At 39.9% G+C, this 18,921-nt stretch overlaps 5 protein-coding genes across 5 annotated transcripts; 3 read left to right on the top strand and 2 right to left on the bottom strand.

The window, feature by feature from the left end:
- The first annotated feature begins 5,574 nt into the window (after nt 1–5,574).
- On the top strand, nt 5,575–7,197 carry LOC145454586 (ADP-ribosylation factor-like protein 1). Its single transcript, XM_080332580.1, has one exon. The coding sequence runs from the start codon at nt 5,719–5,721 to the stop codon at nt 6,256–6,258; it is 540 nt and encodes a 179-aa protein (XP_080188706.1). The 5' UTR covers nt 5,575–5,718; the 3' UTR covers nt 6,259–7,197.
- Nucleotides 7,166–10,723, top strand: LOC145454584 (RWD domain-containing protein 3-like). The gene has a single exon (XM_080332576.1). The coding sequence runs from the start codon at nt 7,166–7,168 to the stop codon at nt 7,913–7,915; it is 750 nt and encodes a 249-aa protein (XP_080188702.1). The 3' UTR covers nt 7,916–10,723.
- LOC145454581 (26S proteasome non-ATPase regulatory subunit 6-like) lies at nt 8,864–12,022 on the bottom strand. The gene is made up of 7 exons (XM_080332574.1): nt 11,798–12,022; nt 11,522–11,727; nt 11,229–11,374; nt 10,945–11,164; nt 10,773–10,881; nt 10,529–10,697; nt 8,864–9,197 (listed from the first exon to the last, which is right to left on the bottom strand). The coding sequence occupies exons 1-7, from the start codon at nt 11,940–11,942 to the stop codon at nt 9,023–9,025; spliced, it is 1,170 nt and encodes a 389-aa protein (XP_080188700.1). The 5' UTR covers nt 11,943–12,022; the 3' UTR covers nt 8,864–9,022.
- Nucleotides 12,023–12,282: 260 nt separating this feature from the next.
- Nucleotides 12,283–13,014, top strand: LOC145454587 (10 kDa heat shock protein, mitochondrial-like). Its single transcript, XM_080332581.1, has 2 exons — nt 12,283–12,441; nt 12,502–13,014. Exon 2 carries the CDS (start codon nt 12,507–12,509, stop codon nt 12,813–12,815), a length of 309 nt encoding a protein of 102 aa, XP_080188707.1. The 5' UTR covers nt 12,283–12,441; nt 12,502–12,506; the 3' UTR covers nt 12,816–13,014.
- Nucleotides 13,015–13,838: 824 nt separating this feature from the next.
- LOC145454580 (kelch-like protein 20) lies at nt 13,839–17,825 on the bottom strand. The gene is made up of 2 exons (XM_080332573.1): nt 14,683–17,825; nt 13,839–14,650 (listed from the first exon to the last, which is right to left on the bottom strand). Exon 1 carries the CDS (start codon nt 16,477–16,479, stop codon nt 14,689–14,691), a length of 1,791 nt encoding a protein of 596 aa, XP_080188699.1. The 5' UTR covers nt 16,480–17,825; the 3' UTR covers nt 13,839–14,650; nt 14,683–14,688.
- Nucleotides 17,826–18,921: the final 1,096 nt, after the last annotated feature.

Raw genomic sequence — 18,921 nt, forward strand, 5'->3', positions numbered from 1 at the left:
AAGTCATTGGAATGATACCAAACCAGAAGAAACCCCCGAAGTAATTTCTCGTGAAAATAGGGATGTGTACATTCATCTTCCTTGGATTGGCCCGGTTTCTTATCGATTTGAGAAACAGATAACTTCAGCAGTCTACCGCTGTTATCCAGCGGTGAAAACCAATGTTGTTTTTACCACGATACCAATGTTTCCTGCAACCAGAAAGGACGTTCTCCCGGCTATAAAACAAAGCAACGTAATTTATGAATTCAAGTGCCACTGTGATTGTCGGTACGTAGGGAGAACTTCCAAACGGTTGCAGGACCGTATCAAAGAACACATTCCACCGTCTGTCAAATCTTATATCTCAAATTCTCAGCTTAACAATCCGCTTGTTCTTGAACGTAACCAGGCCATGGGTCAAAAATCTTCTATAGGCAAACATTTACTAGAAAATCAAACGTGTGCTGCTAACTATCACGAGGACATGTTCTCTATATTGGCTAAGGGTCGCAATTTATTTCATTTGTCTGTTCTTGAGTCCACCATCATTACTATGAGCAAACCTAGTCTATGCCAACAGAAAGAATTTGTGTATCATTTGAAAATCGCGCATTAACTTGTTTTGCTTCGCTATCTCCATGCCAACGCTGCAGTTCTCTCGTTTTCCCAACTTTGTATGTTATCTCTGTGACGTCATAATTAGCGATACATATTGTTGCTGAACATAGTTATTCGAATTCTCGTATTATTGCTGACGATATTCCCCCTGACGAGGGTCAGCCGAAAAGCTTCGGGAATAAAATGAATATTTTATTCAAATTTACCTATTTTCTGGGAGATTGAAATGTCGTGGGGCGAATGGCGACAAACTTTATTCAGATCGGTTATTAATGTACTTATGGTTACTAAGTTATCTTGAATCAAGTGAATCGTTGGTTGTGAAAAAAAATTTTCGAATCCCTCCATTGCATAAATTAGTATTTTTTCTGAATTTCCAGTTGGAATCGGGTTAGGATTGGACATGGACTTGAATATGAAAAAGTTATGGATTAGGATTTGGATTTGGATTTGACGGTTCGGATTTGGATTGGATTAGGACATAGAAATTGCTGCTGTTTATATAGCCCAGTGCTACTACTACTACCGCCAGCGTTCCGGATGAGGTATCAAGTCCTTGTAGCAAAGCAGTCGTATGTTCAATGATCAATTTTCATACATTAGTGCGGCCATGTGGATATCAAAGTCACTCAACTACACATAGTTGAGTGACTTTGGTGGATATAAAGCTGTATCAGCTGTATCACCCTGTGGATATAAAGCTGTATCAGCTGTATCACCCTGTGGATATAAAGCTGTATCAGCTGTATCACCCTGTGGATATCCCTAGCTGGTACCGAATACCGTACCACCATTATTGCCGTCTGTTTGTTTGTATTTCAGTTGGATGAAGAAATAAAGACTCCGTCTGTCTCTCTGACCAAACCCGGCCTCTTATGGTGCGCAGATATCAGCTCCACGGATCCTTTGGACCAGGGATCCTCCGAGAACGCCAAATTGTCCCCCTATTAGGCAATCCGTTCTCCTTTACAGCTTTTCCAGACAACATATAATGGATAGATAAAAAAAGGAAAGGACGTAGTTTATTTTGTCCTTGATGCTTTTGCGGCATATACACCGACTCATGATACACATACACACGATCTGCGCATATGCATATCGGTAATCGGTGTGGATAAAAATGGTCAATTGTATCTTGCATATGTTTGGATTGTTCGCGAAACGCTGGTATGACCCGTGTGAGCTCAGTGGTGTGAGCGACCAATAATTCAATGATCGTGCGATTTACTGAGCCTCCATTGTTCTCTCATAAATAAATTGACCGCAAACGAAATGATCGAAGCTTACAGTTCACTTTGTCGTAAACTAGAGTATAGTAAAGTAATTTGATAGCAAAATGTTCGTTCATCGGTTCAGAATCAATGACCACTCAATCTGTATTTCAGACAGGCAGCAAAATGCAATGACGTAATCATACCTCGTACTTCGAAAAAGCAACTTGACTTGAATTGTGACTTGACTCGTGACTTGACTTGACTTGACTTGACTTGACTTGACTTGACTTGACTTGACTTGACTTGACTTGACTTGACTTGACTTGACTTGACTTGACTTGACTTGACTTGACTTGACTTGACTTGACTTGACTTGACTTGACTTGACTTGACTCGACTTGACTCGAGTCACCTCCAAAAATCGAGTGACTTGACTTGACTCGAGTCACCTTCGAAAATCGATTGACTTGACTTGACTCGAGTCAAAATATTACGAAGTAGAAGTAGTGAAAATCAGATCTACTTGAGTAAGTGCCAGAAGTAGAGGAAAACTACTTGAGTACTTCGAAAAAGTAGAAGTACTTCGTTACTGATCATGGTCACCTCTGTTTATGACCAGGAGCCCAAGACTCAAGTTTTTTGGGGGAGCCTGACGAAGTGCTTTTTCGTTCCTGCCAACGGGTATAAAGCAGGAGATGTTTAATTAATTATTATACGAGGGGTCCTTACCTTTTCAAACACACTCACTCAGCTCTACCGGTTGGTAGCCTAAATCAGATTACGTGAGTAGAGAGAGGAAAAAAATTGATAGCAATCTATATGCAATTCGCGATCATATATTGACCGACTCAATCATGAAATATATAAATTTCTCTTGCTTCGCGCGTTTACGCAAGAAGAGCTGACTCACTAAATGTGTGATAGACTACCAGACTATTTCGCGCATCCCAGACATAGTATAGACGTGATACTGCTGATACAGGGTGATACAGCTGATACAGCTTTATATCCACAGGGTGATACAGCTGATACAGCTTTATATCCACAGGGTGATACAGCTTTATATCCACAGGGTGATACAGCTGATACAGCTGATACAGCTGACAGCTGATGCAGCTGATACAGCTTTATATCCACAGGGCCCATTAGTGCCGAACCTCGGTATGTGAAATATGCTTGTGAATATTGTGGGTATTCGGCATACCCGCAATTTCATCATCAGCACAACCTTGTTGGCCATGGCCTGGCCATTGGCCAATTGTATACGCGGTTCGAAAATAATGATCACTATGTACGCGAAATGGGAGAGAGGATAAAAACGTGATTCCGTTGCACATGTCGATATGACGAGCACGAGCCGAGAAATTCCATCTCATCGTTGTTATGAATCGGATGAGCAAATAGTCGTTCTTTCGTGATAGTTCTCTAATCGGGCTGCGAAATTGGACAGTGTTATTGAGTAGAATATATTAATGCAATTATGCATGCTAATTGGAATTCATTACTGCGCATCATCGTCATTCACTCCAGTAAGGATTTTCGAGCGTAAATAGGGGATGGCAGTATAAAGTAGCCCTAAACCCCATGGTATTTTATGTTGGAGACAAATTACTGATTTGATATACGCGATTTCCAATTTGTAATCATCTGTTTCGTAAACTTGTAAATGTGCAATGTGCATACTGCATAGTTTAATTCGTTATGGGCACGGCGCAATGTCCATGGCACAGTGTTTAATTCGATTCGTTTCAACGGGAAAATATTATATTTCGATAAACTTGATCGACACCGGATGGACTGGTAACGAGTGCAACAATATCGAACGTCAAACCATCGGCCATTTGGTACAAATCGAATTTCTATTGATCACGTTACAGTTACAGTTGAATAATATTCGCGCATTTAAAGATTGAATTGAGCTGTATGGCTTAATGTTAACGATCGAGTACAGTGCCAGTGTTAAAAAGCCGCATCAGAATTTTGAAGCTGTACACAGCAATGGCACGGAGTAAACTGCGTTCTAGTGCAACTATGTTATCGACAAGTATTCATTATGTCGTCACACGCCGGCACCTATGTCTTCGTTGCTGCATCCGATGCTACTGACGGCTGACAGGCTCTAGATTACTATAGATAACTAACCTACGGATAAATTAGTAATCTATATAGACCAGAGGTGGCCGACCTTTTCGGCTAAAGGGCCACATGAAATTGACGAACGAGTGCGTTGCCCACTAGCCGCGCCAGGCACATAAAATTTTAAAAGTTAATATTAATAGAATATTAGCCTGCTTGGGTAGCCTATATTGCGAGTCGACTGTATACCGCCCGCTGTGGTCAGTTTGCAAGGACAGGACTATTCGGCATCTGGACATATCGCTATCGAAGATTTCCGCAATTATACGACAATCATTTTGTGCCTACCTTCCATCGTCGACGATCTTTCTGCGAGCGCAAACGCGAATATACTTTCTCTCGTAATAGCTAATAGGCCTATAGTTAGACTCAATCGGCTAAATCAGGTGTTTTTTCATTTTCTGGTAGGGGTAGGCTACAGAGAAAGAAATCGTGTGACAATTAAACACGCGAAGCGTGTAGAAAAAATTTACTACTATTTTAGTTCATTGTAATGTACGACGATTGACTAAAAATGTGACTGCTGGAAACTGATATTTTAGTCATCAACATTCCAAGTGTCGCGGCCATACTAATTATATTTTTGGTTGGCATTATGTATGTTCACAATCTGAGCAATTCAATTTCGATAATATAACAGAATTTCGATAATATAATGGGAAATTAGCTCGTGGGCTACTCAAAACCTTCTCGCGGCCACAAATGGCCTGCAGGCCGCGGGTTGCCCATCCCTGATATATAGAAAGACACCTTCGATAGTTTTCAGAGCTGGAGCAGGAGCAGTGGTAATATGCGGCTCCGCTAATGTATGATATAAGAAAGCTCCGCAGCCGGAACTGGAGCAATGCAAAGTTGCGGCTGCTCCAAAGCCCTGGCTTAAATCACTCGTGCCGAATATTTATGTCGTCGCAATCTGCACCCCACAGGACAAATAATATCCATCAGAGAAAATTATTTGCCAGTGCAGAAATACCAATTTTGAATCGTGAGCTTACTTTAGTTTAATGCGTTTCAATATCTTTTTGAATGTATAGCGGACAGAGGTAACAAAGTAACAACATGTAACGAGTTAATTGTACCATCGGGCACGCCCGAATTATGTTCAATTATTAATTACGTGGCCTTCATTTTTCACTACAACAGCTCACTCAGCGCTACTGGTGAATCTGATTACGCGGGCAGAGAGTATAAAAAGTTTATAGCGACATATATATGCAATTACCACCTATTCATTCATGCATTATAGAAAATTTTGGCGTCAAGGGCGACCAGCGGCCACACAAACTTTGCTGACCATCGCAATCACGCGACGGGCTTCTTGGGGGCGAAGCCCTCAGAAGTTTGGTTTATCACGCTATGGGTGCGCAAGACAATCGTTTCGTTAGGGGGCTGATGAAGTGCTGTTACGGCCTTCCCTCTCACCCATTGTCTTTTTAAAAGTCCTTATAATATGAGTTGGGGGGCGCTGGAGCACGATATTTTTTCAAAAGGGGCAGTGGAGGAAAAAGGTTAAGAACCACTGATTTAGAGTTTCGATAATGTCATGATCAAGACTATATATTGGTGTATTACGTCTAACCAATCCTACAACTGTCCATGTATTTTCAAGGATGATATAGTTATTATTATGGAAATGAATCGTCCTTTTCGATGTCGTGTCAGCTGGTAATGCCTGAATGAACACACTAACGAAGAGCATTGTCTTGTGAGTAAACCGAAGAGTGAGATTTTCGTCCATATTCTTGTGCACGAAACTGAGACCGCTGGAATGGGAGGATTTTTGTCAATATTCTATGGCCTGTTTGGGCAGAAAGAAAGAAGGATTTTGATATTGGGCCTTGATGGTGCTGGTAAAACAACGATTCTATACAGACTCCAGGTGGGAGAAGTCGTTACCACAATTCCTACGATTGGATTCAACGTTGAAACCGTAACCTACAAAAACTTGAAATTTCAAGTATGGGATCTTGGTGGCCAAACAAGTATCCGGCCATATTGGAGATGCTATTACAGTAACACTGATGCGATTATATATGTTGTGGACAGTGTTGACCGTGAGCGGATTGGTATTTCCAAGCAGGAATTGATCAGCATGCTTGATGAAGAAGAGCTGAAGAAGTCAATTTTACTTGTCTTTGCTAACAAACAAGACTGTGACCAAGCAATGTCACCTGCTGAAATCGCACAAGAATTAGGACTCTCAAAATTACGAGATCGTAAATGGCAAATATTCAAGACATCTGCCCTCAAGAACATTGGTCTTGAAGAAGCAATGGAATGGCTCGTAACTACTCTTCAATCAAGTTGAATAATGAGTATAAATTCATTCCACAAAAATGTGTGAACTTGCGGTGCTTTTCTACATTTGACCCAGCTCGCATTTGTGGAATACCATGCTCACAGGGAAATGGGGTTGGGGCATTCGACAACGTACAATGTCATGTATATTGACCCATTATATAATTGTTCAATTGTTAGATGCAATGTATATGGATTAATGTTTTTATGTAACGTCGTGTTAGCAAAGTGCAAGATTTGAGCAATAGTATTTTGCGGGATAGTTAAAGAAACAATGACATTGGTGGTATCAGGTTAGCTATTGAAGTATCAGTAAATTATCAGTGCAAAAATAACTAGAATTCTACTCACCCACCATAATTTTTTAGTAACTGGGTTTCTTCACATTTTAGTCTATTGTGAGAATACTTGTACGAATAAGGGTATAGTCACGGAATCATTTGCCCATAGTTGTGGGCCCCACGGCATGGCAAGGACCGAGCTCATGCCATTGGAATGGTCTTTCATTGTGTAGTTTTCATGTATCTTTCGCACTACATTGTTTCATCCATTCACGTGTGTCTATGTGATGTGTATACTATGGCAGACATAACTTTAGAATATATTACCCTGTCAGTCAGTCATGCAATATGTATGTTTTGGTCTGAATGTCTCTTGATGTTTTACATCTAGACCGAGTACCGAACCTGTCACTGATCTATGAGATATTATAATATTATACTGGTACATTTAGCTACACATGATCATTAATTGGAAACTTGTTATTGGAATTTGACTGACTTTTTGCAACTACTTGTTTGTCTGTGTGAGTCGCCATGTGTCAGTTGAATGTTGACATGGTGTCACATATCTTCTGCTGACTGAGAACGTGGATAACAATTGTGAATTTGTTTATATTAGAATTTATATTCATTTAGATGACTTTGGAAACAGAGATACAAATAGTCAAGTCTGTGTATTGTCGCAATGGGGAGTTCGTAGACGATGTAGCAGATTGCTGTGCTCAACGGTCACTATCTCTTCGTATTGACTCTGAGGCACATTTTACAATGTCAATACCAACTGATTATCCTGCATGTGCACCACACGTGGCAGTTACTATCCCAGTGATGAATAAAGATTCCGCCAAAAAATTGAATGAGGATTTAAGGACATTTTATGACGATAACTTTGACGAAGGAGGCATGTTGCTAACCACTATTTCTTGGCTAATTGATACCATACCAAACTACCGTACAAATCGGCCAACCACAAGGAAAGAATCAATAGAAAATTGTGTCTCTGTTATGCACATAGATCACATGCGATCCAAAGAAAATTACCTGAAATCTCTCAAGAGACTGAGCGAGCAATTGAAGACAAAAACGATAGTAGTATTCTATGGAAAGTTGATCTTGCTAGTAATCTTTGGACTAGCAAATTCTGTTAAGGAGTTTACAAAGAATGTAAGGAGTCGGAAGATAGACATAGATTCAACCGGTAAACCATGCAAGGAAAGAATGATGTCGGTTTTATGCAACCAGCCCTATCATCACCGACCTGGCTTGGAAACATTTTCAGTACGAGAATGCATGGAAAAAAATGAGGTAGTCCGACTTTTTCGGTCTATAGAGGGCATGGACTTGATTCACAATAATTTCATAGAATCTCTACTTCATGCAAACTAAAAATTGTATGCAAATGCTAATGATGCGATTGTTGATATACATACAGTGTTCTTCCCAATTCTGTACCAGTCGCTGACGATTCCCCCTGCTGAGTGTCAGCCCAAAATATTCGGGTTCATTACAATATGAATATGCTATAAAATTGCATATGCTCCAGCGTGAACATGCAATGTCGTCATCACATCTTTCCAATAAAATTGCATAGTGGAGGGATAGACTACTAAACACTAGATATATACCAGGTAGCATGTATCATTTGTAATAAAATAGCAATGGACAATTGGACATCACTGCCATAGGTGTGAATATTAATGCTTTTATGGCATTGTTGAGTTATGGAATGATTTCACAGTGACATGGAGTATGTAACAGGGTACTCAACTTGGCTACTCGCAACCCCACTAATGGTTCCATTGTAGATCACTATCAATTCACTGTATCTGAAGTTCAATGAGTTTTGTGTAGTAGAAAGCTGGTTTTAGAGTTTAGCACAATATTTAGAACTGAAATTTTAACCAAACAAACGGCTTTCGTTGTAGTTTGCTTTTATTCCTAGTGAATTTGTCATGCTCATCATGCCTGGGCTTTTTGTAGTCCGCCGTATCACACTTTACTAGATGGAAATTGCACATTCGTCTTGCGATGGAAATTGCACATTCGTCTTGCATAAGTCATGGAGGTTTTTCTTTCAATACACGCTGGATATTGACAAATGAGAAAACTTTGAACACTGATCCTGAGTTCTATTGGAATACTGATTTCCATTGAAAAAAGCACAGACAGTGCATCTTGGAACTTTGGCACGTTTTGAACACTACTGCAGTAGTTTGGGGCATGTGGACAGCAACTACACCCAGAGTACTTATGGATCGTGAACACATCATCCCTGCATCTATTTTGCATCTGATCAACAAGACAATGTAACCTGCTAAAACTTGACAAAGTAAATTGTTGTAAATTGTCAGCTTACTCAGCAGCACTGTATGTAATCACAATATACATACTTCAACAGCATGATAATGCTGTTATTTGGCTCACAATATGAGCTGCGAGTGTCACAAGAAAATGTATATTACGTGTTCATGAAAATAGTCAACCACTCAAACATCAGATATTGATCACTCTCGATAGCTTCTGCACTCGGTTCAGCAGCAAGTCACCTTTTTTGATGGTCTCCTGGTATTGCCAATTTTTGCTGTCGGGTCGGTTTGTTTCAACTATTCCGCCGACTTTATCTATTTTGCAGTGCAGTCTGCCAACAGCAATAAATCTTGACAATTCTCTGAAAGTAACAACGTCATTATACAATAGATATACACAGAGGTGGTCAATAACGAAGTACTTCTACTTTTTCATAGTACTCAAGTAATTTTCCTCTACTTCTTGTACTTAATCAAGTAGATATGGTTTTTGCTACTTCTACTTCGTAATATCTTGTGATCTACTTGACAAACTGAAAATAGCAAGTAGTTTTACTCTACTTCTAGACTTACTCAAGTAGATCTGATTTTCTCTACTTCTACTTCATAATATTTTGTGATCTACTTACTTACTTTTCGCTACTTTTCGCTATTTTCAGTTTGTCAAGTAGAAATAGTTTAATCCTCGAATAAGAAAGATAGCCTGACGAATTTCGGGGCTGTTTTCATGGAGTACCGACATCTAATTTTCATAAAAGTCAAGTGAAGCCCAGAACTTTTGTTGCCCTTCGCGTACAGTAGTTTTGGAGTGTCAAATATATGTTTTCACGAAAGTATAGGTGAATATAATTTAGACACCGGATTGCGTGGTTCCGCTCACACTGCATTGTCTCCCATTTCAAATATTTCATCACAGCAAATATGGCCGTTTCGAAATCTAGCAATTCTTTCTGGACAAAAGATGTGAAATATTTTCCGCTTTTATGTATTTCTCTTTCAAGTCCGAGCATCATACTTTGAGTTTTAATTAATTTCAGTTCTTTTGTCTGCAGAACATATACATGTTGAAGTATAAAAGCAAGTGTAGTAATGCCTCTATTTTCCGAAAATAAAGCTCCACTATATACAATTTTACGTTCCACCATATTTTTTATTAACGTATACTAATCGCGCAAATTGTTGAAACCGTATCCGATACAACTTCCCGTATTGCTCTTCGCCTAAACTATAGGGGCCTTATGATATGGGGTAGGACGCCATGTCATGATATTTTCTAAAACGAGGTGTTCGAGTAAACAAAGGGTTAGTATCGCATTTTCATATCAATACTATAATTTGCATCCCATAATGCAGACGAATGCATATTCTGTCGGAAATTGATACCTCCTGGGAGGCATCAATACGAATCAAGCTCTCTGCACCTCCTGCATAGCTCAATTTGAAGCTTTTGACAGTCCATGCGAACGAATTACGACCGTTTTCAAAACTACTTACTTACTCGAGTAGATTTAAAGTCAGTCAATTCTACTTATACCTCAAGTAGTTTTAGGTTGCTTATGAAAGTACTTCTACTCATACTTGAGTATATTTTTTGTCGCTACTTTTACTTGAGTAGCATTCTTGACTACTTTGACCACGTCTGTACGTGTACTGTACATATATCACAAAATGGGATAATCAACCCCACACTGACCTGTCTATAAATTCGACAGTTACACCAAAGGCATCGGCCATGTAGTCGAGTGTCAAACTGCGGTACGATTCTAATAGCTGAGTGTATGCAAGAATCCTCATCTCCCGCGTGTAGTAGCGGTAATGCGGATTGAATAATCTGTCAAGCTTCATTTCCATTTCCACGTTCGCTGAATAAAAAACAGTGCACATGTTATATATATACTTGATGAGTTGATGTGATCAGAAAGAAATTTAGGTCTTACCTAGGCACTTGAAAAACTCAGTGTAGCGACAGTCATAAAGAGAGAACAGATAAGATTTGCAGTCATTGTTGCTATGCAGAACCTCAAGGATTTCAGAACCATTCACAACCTGCGTTATTTCATTTGCAAATAAGATAAACGAGCCCATTCTAAGAACGCTGACCAAACTCACCTTTTCTCGTAACTCAGTCCTTTCCAGAGCCAACATACTGATGTAGACCGTATATTGAACGAACTGCTTGTAATCCATCAGCTCGTAAGAGGTAAACGTAGAAACAGTATCAAGTAGCAAATGAGCAGCCTTCTTGAAATCGCGAATCGAAATACGATAAAGTCCTTCATATACTTTAAGCCTGTTTCTTCTGTCCCAGTCGCCACCCTCATCAATCAATCTGCAAATTTGTTTCAATATATTGGCAACACACTTTCCGAAAAACAGATGAAGTATACACTTACAGTTTTGCTTTTTCAATATTCTCGGATATCAACTGGTGGTCCATGTAAAACATTCCGAGTCTAATTCTGTAGAATATGATATCCAACCTGTGTCCAAGAGCAATGGTCTTGTCGTACGCTTGTTGAAATACTTTAAGACACTCATCCTGCATTTCATAAAACAAAATGGATTCACTACTAATAAAGTTACTAGAGTACAAGTCAAGTATAAGTTATGAGGAAAAATTCCCACATGCAGAGTCATAATTATATAAATGGCACTCGCCAGAACATTGAGTAATGATCAAACTTACCCTGTTTCCTATTTGACAGAGATATTCTGCTTTTGCAAGCAAAGCATCGCGAACTTCACTTTCATACTCCATCTCTTCTGTTTCACTGATTTTTTCGTCAAACTTTTCGACGGCTTTCTCGTTTGCGTCTTTTATCCGTTTCAATAATGCGTTGTTTACTTTCCATTTCAGCTCTTTACAAACATCTTCATAGTACGGTGCCATTTCTATTGAAATGTCAGATATATTATACGTAATGATTGTATGTTCTATACTTTGTACAGTTCATCAACAAACCTTTTTCCTCAATCGATCGAAGAAAACGTTTCTTCACATCGTTGCGGTCTATGTCACCCTCCAAAGTTAACAAAAACCGAAGCTGCGCAACTTCCAAATCTGGAATCTTTTTCAAACCCTCTTCTTCCAAATTTTCAACAGGCATGTTTTCGAATATTGCTCAGATATACGATAGGCTGCAGCAAAAGAAACAGAACAAGGTGTAAGCTTACGGTCCGACAATTCGTTTCGGAGATAAGATTCAGACGAATGAATGGAAAATATGATGAGTAAGTAAACAGTGAATAAGCAGATTTGACGATACTGGTACATCAAATGTGCTTGCTTGCTCAGTTTCTCATATATTAATTTCTACTTCGCAACAGCTGATAAAATCTTGATTGAACCATCTAAATAATTTCCGGCAGCTACAAGGTAAATTGAATATATCTATTTCGACGTTATTCTTCAAGGTTGAAATTCTCACGCCAGGGGCGCAAATGTGTGTTTCTTTCATTTTATCCAACTCACATGTTCCAAGATCTGAAACGCGTGCTGCGATAGAAGTCTCCTTCGGCAGTGATTTGCAAGGTCCTACTTCAGATATCAGTTGGCGTTGCAAGCTGCTATATCAATTTTGCGTTGACCAGCGATTTATATAACAGGTAGTGGCGTGAAGTGAGGCAGGCTTTATTGCAGTCTGTAATTAATGTTTTCTTTTGCAGTAATAATGGCGGGTAGAGCTTTCAAAAAATTCATGCCGTTGTTCGACAGAGTGCTTGTTGAACGAAGTGCCCCAGAGCTTACCACGAAAGGTGGGATCGTGATACCGGAGAAGTCGGTTGGCAAAGTACTGCAAGCCAAAGTCGTCGCGGTTGGCCCTGGAACAAAAGATAAAGACGGAAATACAGTACCACCAAGCGTAAATGTTGGAGACGATGTTCTACTTCCGGAATACGGCGGAACAAAAGTCAGTTTAGACAATTCGGAATACCACCTATTCCGAGATGGTGATATTTTAGGAAAGTTTGAAAGCTGAATGCGGATTGTTCACTGCAGTTTGCCTGAATGAACACACCCGTAAAATTTCAATTGATAATTCCTTTTCACCATGTGATGCGTGTATGTAATATGGATTTTGTACTTCCTTGCGTCATTCATTTGTCTGACAACATTTGCAAATGATTCTGTTTGTCATTGCAAAATTCTGTGTTGAAATGCATGATTGGACAATTGAATATTGTGTTCTTTTGGATATTATTCAGGAGCAGAAAAGTGATGTTAAGTGGATGCGTAGGCTAACCTTCTCCGCAGCATTAGCATACAGCATCCATTTTGTGCTAGGTACTATTGTCAATTACTATATGGCTAAATGTCCTGTCATATCAGTTTTAGTTATTGCTTGAAGCATACTCGTGGTTTGTTAGGTACTATTGTTAGTGCAAGTTGTTGCCATCGCCCATCGCGCGGTAAGAATAAATGCCCTGACACATCAGTTGAAGATATTCCTGGAAAAAGTAGTGACTTTGTTTACCATTGAACAATTGACCTAAATCCAGTCCTGTCATCCCGTCGACTTATTGTTCCCATTACTGAATTGTACTTGATTACTTTTGGAATGTTATACTGTGATTAGATGTGGCAGGCAACAGTTGAACCATGCATGGTCTTGCACCAATTTATTTTGTGTGTCAGCAACGAAGTTGAGAGCTTGCCACACAAACATGGAAAATTAGATACTAGAATGTCTACAGCAGTGGTAGGGGACCTTAAAGAGTCATATTGGAATAAAGCTTCAGCGAAGCCGAAAAATCGGGTGTGCCATTCCATGTTAACATTCGATATTTATACTGTCACGAGAATTATTATTCTGGCCGTGATGAAAATTTACTAAAAAGTTGCTACAATATTGACCAATTCAACACAAAAAATAAATATTTGGCAAAGAGCCATATCTTATACCCAAAAGAGCCAAAAGTTCCCGACCACTGTTCTACAGGCACATCCTGAATACTGACTGCCTTGTACAAGTTGGGACATTTGACACCATTGATCAAGCTGCCACGGTAATAATATATATATTTTTCTTGGTACCATCTTTGGTGTATATAGATAACAAAATAACAGCAGCTATGGGCATGAAAACAACATGAATATCACTGCGACACAATCCGAATTTTGCAGCATTAAATATGATAAGTGATTGCACTGCAACTCTGGTCTAGTTCATTCTCCTGAGAAATGCCTATAGCAAAACATGTGGTGTGTCCATTTTGACTACGTTGCCAATTTCACGCTGTTGGCGTCATATTTTGAGATGTGATTGTTGATGTATAATGTTCTTTCCAATTCTTTACTAGTTGCTGACGATTACCCCTGACGAGCGTCAGCCGAAAGCAGTCGGGTTCATTTCAATAGGAATATACTATTCAATTGTATAGGCTACTGAAGTTCTGTACCTCCGAGAAGACGATCAATTAAAACATGACGTTCTTGCACAATTTGAGGATGAAGCGATGTGAAGTCATCTTTCACTGAATATCATGCTCTCTGACCTTGTCTGATTTCAGTTCTTCGAAATACATTGAATCATATGAGATTTCAGTTTGTGTGAGTTGGCCATGTTCTAGCAACCAAACTCCCAATGATTCTTAAGGCTACTCTCATAACAGTGATGCAAACTTGCTGCAAAACTACTTGCATTTCTAAACCTTACCTAATTTTGGACACAAAATGCTCAAGTAGAAGCGGAAGTAGTGTCGAACAGGACCACTTGATTAAGAAGTGCATTAGCGACATTGTAGACATAAACAAAACATCCATACATAACCGAGTGTTGTTACAGAAAACGTACAAATAAATTTCTACAGAAAACTTACAAATAAATTTCCACAATCACAACTCACAAGCCCTCACTGCAGAGGTAACGGTCGAATTACGCCAACCCCGCCACCCAATCTTTTGTAATGCATACCACCAAACATGCGCCAAGTGTTTGACTCAGGATCGAAAACTTCGGTTGACTTCAGATATGTAGTGCCATCAAATCCCCCGACCGCTAAAAGCCGCCCATTGACAACTGCCAGCCCGACTCCGCTACGTCTAGAATTCATCGCCACCACAGTGCTCCAAGTATTTGATTTCGGATCATAGCGCTCCACGCTATTGAGTTCGGTAGTGTCATCTCTGCCACCAACTGCGTACAGCATTTCACGGAATACAGCACAGCCCAAGTGCTTTCTTGCAGTACTCATGGAAGCGACTGGGTTCCACTTCCCGATTCTCGGATCATATCTCTCAACAAGGTCCCATGGGGTAATGCCGTCAGAGCCCCCTACGGCGTATAAAAATCCTCCGAGAACAGCGACTGCCACTCCCAGTCTCTTGGTGTTCATGGAGGCAACTTTGCTCCAACGGTTCGACTTTGGGTCATACCTTTCGACAATGTCAAGACACGACACACCGTCCTGTCCACCGACTGCGTACAGATATCCGTCAAGAACCGCCACACCAACACTCGTACGACAAGTGCTAGTCGGGGCAACATCACTCGACCACTGGTTAGTTTGAGGGTCAAATCTCTCCACACTGTTCAAATATGAAGTCCCATCATGCCCACCGACTGCATACAAGAGATTGTCAAGCACTGCCACACCAACACCACATCTGCGTTTACTCATGGGTGTCACCAGCGCCCAGGCGTTAGTCTCTGGGTCAAATCTTTCCACGGAGCTGATGGCATCACCACTACACCAACCCCCGACTGCGTACAGCGCGTCCTTGGTTATCAAACGTCTGGGACGTGTCCTGGGACCTTGCATCAGTGGCCGTTCTTGGGGCAATAGAAGATAATTTTTAGCCTCGTCCAGCAAATCTCTGCATTTCTCATCGCACCGAATCAACGGTTCCGATCCAACCACTCCCACAAGAAACTTGGGAGACAGAAGCGGCAGACGGACATGCTGTAAGATTTGAGGCAGCATCACTTGCCTGTCTTTGATTCCGAATTTCACCCAAGCGAGAATCGACGAATACACTTCCTCCTCGGAATGAATATTCAGATCGTCAGATGATATAATCTCTATCAGTTGTTGAGGAGGTAGGAGCAGGAATTCTTCACTTTCCTTTACGTCTTGAAAATTAGCTTGAACGAATTTCTCCGAGACTCTCAGCAGCTCTCTGCACGCATGCGTGTCTGCAAATGCACGTATGCCGAGACAGTTGGATGGATCGAGTTGGCGCTTAAGAAACTCGCAGCAGATCTCTTGAATTTCTGCCATCTGCAGAATGCATGCGGCCGGTAATAACGACTGAACATTACTCTCTTCTACAACAATTCGAGACGTATACGCAAACTCAATCAGCAAATCCATTGCCTTTTCCTCGATATCACGTATCACCACATTGGTCTGACGACTCTCGGCAAGCTCTCCCGTAAACATAGCACGGAAATACGGAGAGCATGCTGCCAGAACCACACGATGCGCATACAATTTCGAGCTTCCCACAATCAAGCATACATCCCAAAGTTCCATATTCTTCCTTAGTCCATTCAAAATGTCTAGTAGACGTTTTGGGTGTTTATCACTAGCATACGACAATGAGGATTGCATCGGTATCCCATCAGGAGGATTGGCTTGTCCTACGTCTATGTTAATCGCAGCGGTAGGTCTATCTCCAAACAAGCTCATAGCAGAGGCCATTACTTTTTAGTCAAATGAAATAGGATTTGAGAAACTGTAAAATGACAAGGTGTGATGCATGGCATACTTGAAAGGAGGGCGAGGTAAAATTGTACACCTACTGAATTATGAAACTGTGAAATACTACCTATGACTAAAAAACCTGTGTTTATCCAAAGACAGGGTCTATTTTTGGCAGGTATTTCACTCACAATTTAATATTCAAAATTTCTTATTATAATAAATTCGTTTATTATTAAATCGAGTAGGTCTAATTTTTTGAGTAACACAGTACTAAGGAATGATTTTGGTACCAATTTAAACTTTCAAGAGTCAAGTCTTGTCATTAAGCTTTGTTCGTCATATAGAGAGCATTTCTAAGCAAGAGTTGAAACCGGCATTTCGTGGTTGAGTCTTTATCCTATCAAGCCGCTTCACATGGTGATTACTTATTTGTGATTGTACAAAAAATATGTACATAATCAATATAGCTGAGACATGCACAAAGTAGATGGATCCGTCAAGCACATAATATTGACCAGTAGACCAATAAACATATAATCAACTCACAAGAAATGAACACCTAAGAGGAATTTCTCGATGTGTCAGGCTTACTGTGCGAAATATATATGCGAACTTCCAAAATAATGTAGGCCTAATATTGAATTTGCAATTAGTTCAATAACACAATGCATCATGGAGACGGGACGGTAAACAACGGAATTACGTCTGTGTCTACAAGACATCATTATACTTATACATACAGTTAACCAAGCACTTCACATGACATATGTGAAACACAGTCAATCGAGAGAGAATACCCAGCAACTGAGCTACACTACAAAAAATAATTTGTAATTTTGGTTTCAAAATTAGGACATTGAGAAGATTTGGTCTCATTTTCGGCAAATTTAGTCATACTGATGAAGTGAGGTCTTAAAATCGAGACTGATTCAGCTTTTCAAGACCATATTAAATTGTCAAGATTATTCGGTCTTAAAATTAAGACTGATCAAACTTTTTAAGACCACATTGAATTGTCAAGATTATACGGTCTTAAAATTAAGACAGATTCAGCTTTATAAGACCAAATTGAATTGTCAACGGTACCTACGCTGTACGAGTTTTGCGGTAATACGGTATGTTTCAAATTTCATTGCGTCTTTTGCATTCTATTGTACATTGTCTTTGAGAGATAAAAATATAAATGCAATCTTCGATTATCAAGCCTATACAGTTTCCATGAATACTGCGCAAAAATTATCGAATCCAACATGATAAAACTGAGCTGTTAACCGTCATCTTACCTAAGCGATCACCAGCCAAGTGACTTTTCGATCCACCGTCGAATCCGTAGTTGTGTCTATTGAGTAAAATGACGCAAAGAAACGGTGTCATTATTATGTGTGCGACTCCTGAGATTTTGTATAGGCTCACAGTAAGCTACGTATACTACGTAAAATATCGCTATCAGGATCTATTAAATATGGGCAAAGACTTATCTGACGAGAACACGAACTTGAATAAATTATTCATTGCAAGTTACTCAGCTAAGAACAACGAGCTGAAAGCAGGAGATTCGTGTAATCAAAATTGGACGCTGCTTAGTGCTTAGTCGAGCATAAAATTTTGATTTTGTAGTGTGAAAATGGTTGCCAGTAAACTCGGCCCAAGGTAAATTCGGCCCGTCGAATTCGGCCCTCGGTCATTTCGGCCGTCGGTGAATTCGGCCCTCGGTAAATTCGGCCAGGGCCAGAGTAACAACAGTTACAATACCATTATCTAACCTGAACCCTAACCTTAATCCTAACCTAACCCCAATCCTAACCTAAACCTAACCCTAACCCTAATCCTAACCTAATCCTAACCCTAATCTAACCCTAATCCTAACCCTAATCCTAACCTAACCCTAATCCTAACCTAACCTAACCCTAATCCTAACCCTAACGCTAATCCTAACCCTAAACCTAACCCCTAACCTCCAAATCACTTGATAATATTATAATTATGTAATATAATACACATTATTAGTTCGTAATACAATTTCACACAATGTTCTCCGAGGGCCGAATATACCGATTGAATTCGGCTGTCGGTAAATTCGGCCCCGTAAACATCGGCATATATATATACATATATATATTTATACGCATACCCTGTTCTCCAAATCACTTGATAATAATATAATTATGAAATTAATTCACATTAATAGTTGGTAATACATTTTTATAAAAAATTCTCCGAGGGCAGAATTGACCGAGTAACCAGTGAATTGACCGGTGAATTCGGCCGTCGGTAAATTCGGTCCCCGTGAATATCCGCGCTATCTCCCGTGATTACGCGATCTACGCATACCCTGACATCCAAATCACTTAATAATAGTATAATTATGTAATTAATTCATGTTAACGGTTGGTAATACATTTTAATACAATATTCTCGGTGGGCCGAATTTACTGATGT

Source organism: Botryllus schlosseri, chromosome 13, assembly GCF_051294905.1.
Source record: "Botryllus schlosseri isolate E-star chromosome 13, Bs_hap1, whole genome shotgun sequence".
In the NCBI taxonomy this organism is placed as follows: Eukaryota; Metazoa; Chordata; class Ascidiacea; order Stolidobranchia; family Styelidae; genus Botryllus; species Botryllus schlosseri.

Coding starts and splice junctions, on each gene's coding strand:
- LOC145454586 (XM_080332580.1), top strand. CDS start 5,719: ATGGGAGGATTTTTGTCAATATTCTATGGCCTGTTTGGGCAGAAAGAA.
- LOC145454584 (XM_080332576.1), top strand. CDS start 7,166: ATGACTTTGGAAACAGAGATACAAATAGTCAAGTCTGTGTATTGTCGC.
- LOC145454581 (XM_080332574.1), bottom strand. CDS start 11,942: ATGCCTGTTGAAAATTTGGAAGAAGAGGGTTTGAAAAAGATTCCAGAT. Junction 11,375..11,521: donor TCTGTCAAATAGGAAACAGG/GTAAGTTTGATC, acceptor TATGAAATGCAG/GATGAGTGTCTTAAAGTATT. Junction 10,882..10,944: donor GGACTGAGTTACGAGAAAAG/GTGAGTTTGGTC, acceptor GAAATAACGCAG/GTTGTGAATGGTTCTGAAAT.
- LOC145454587 (XM_080332581.1), top strand. CDS start 12,507: ATGGCGGGTAGAGCTTTCAAAAAATTCATGCCGTTGTTCGACAGAGTG.
- LOC145454580 (XM_080332573.1), bottom strand. CDS start 16,479: ATGGCCTCTGCTATGAGCTTGTTTGGAGATAGACCTACCGCTGCGATT.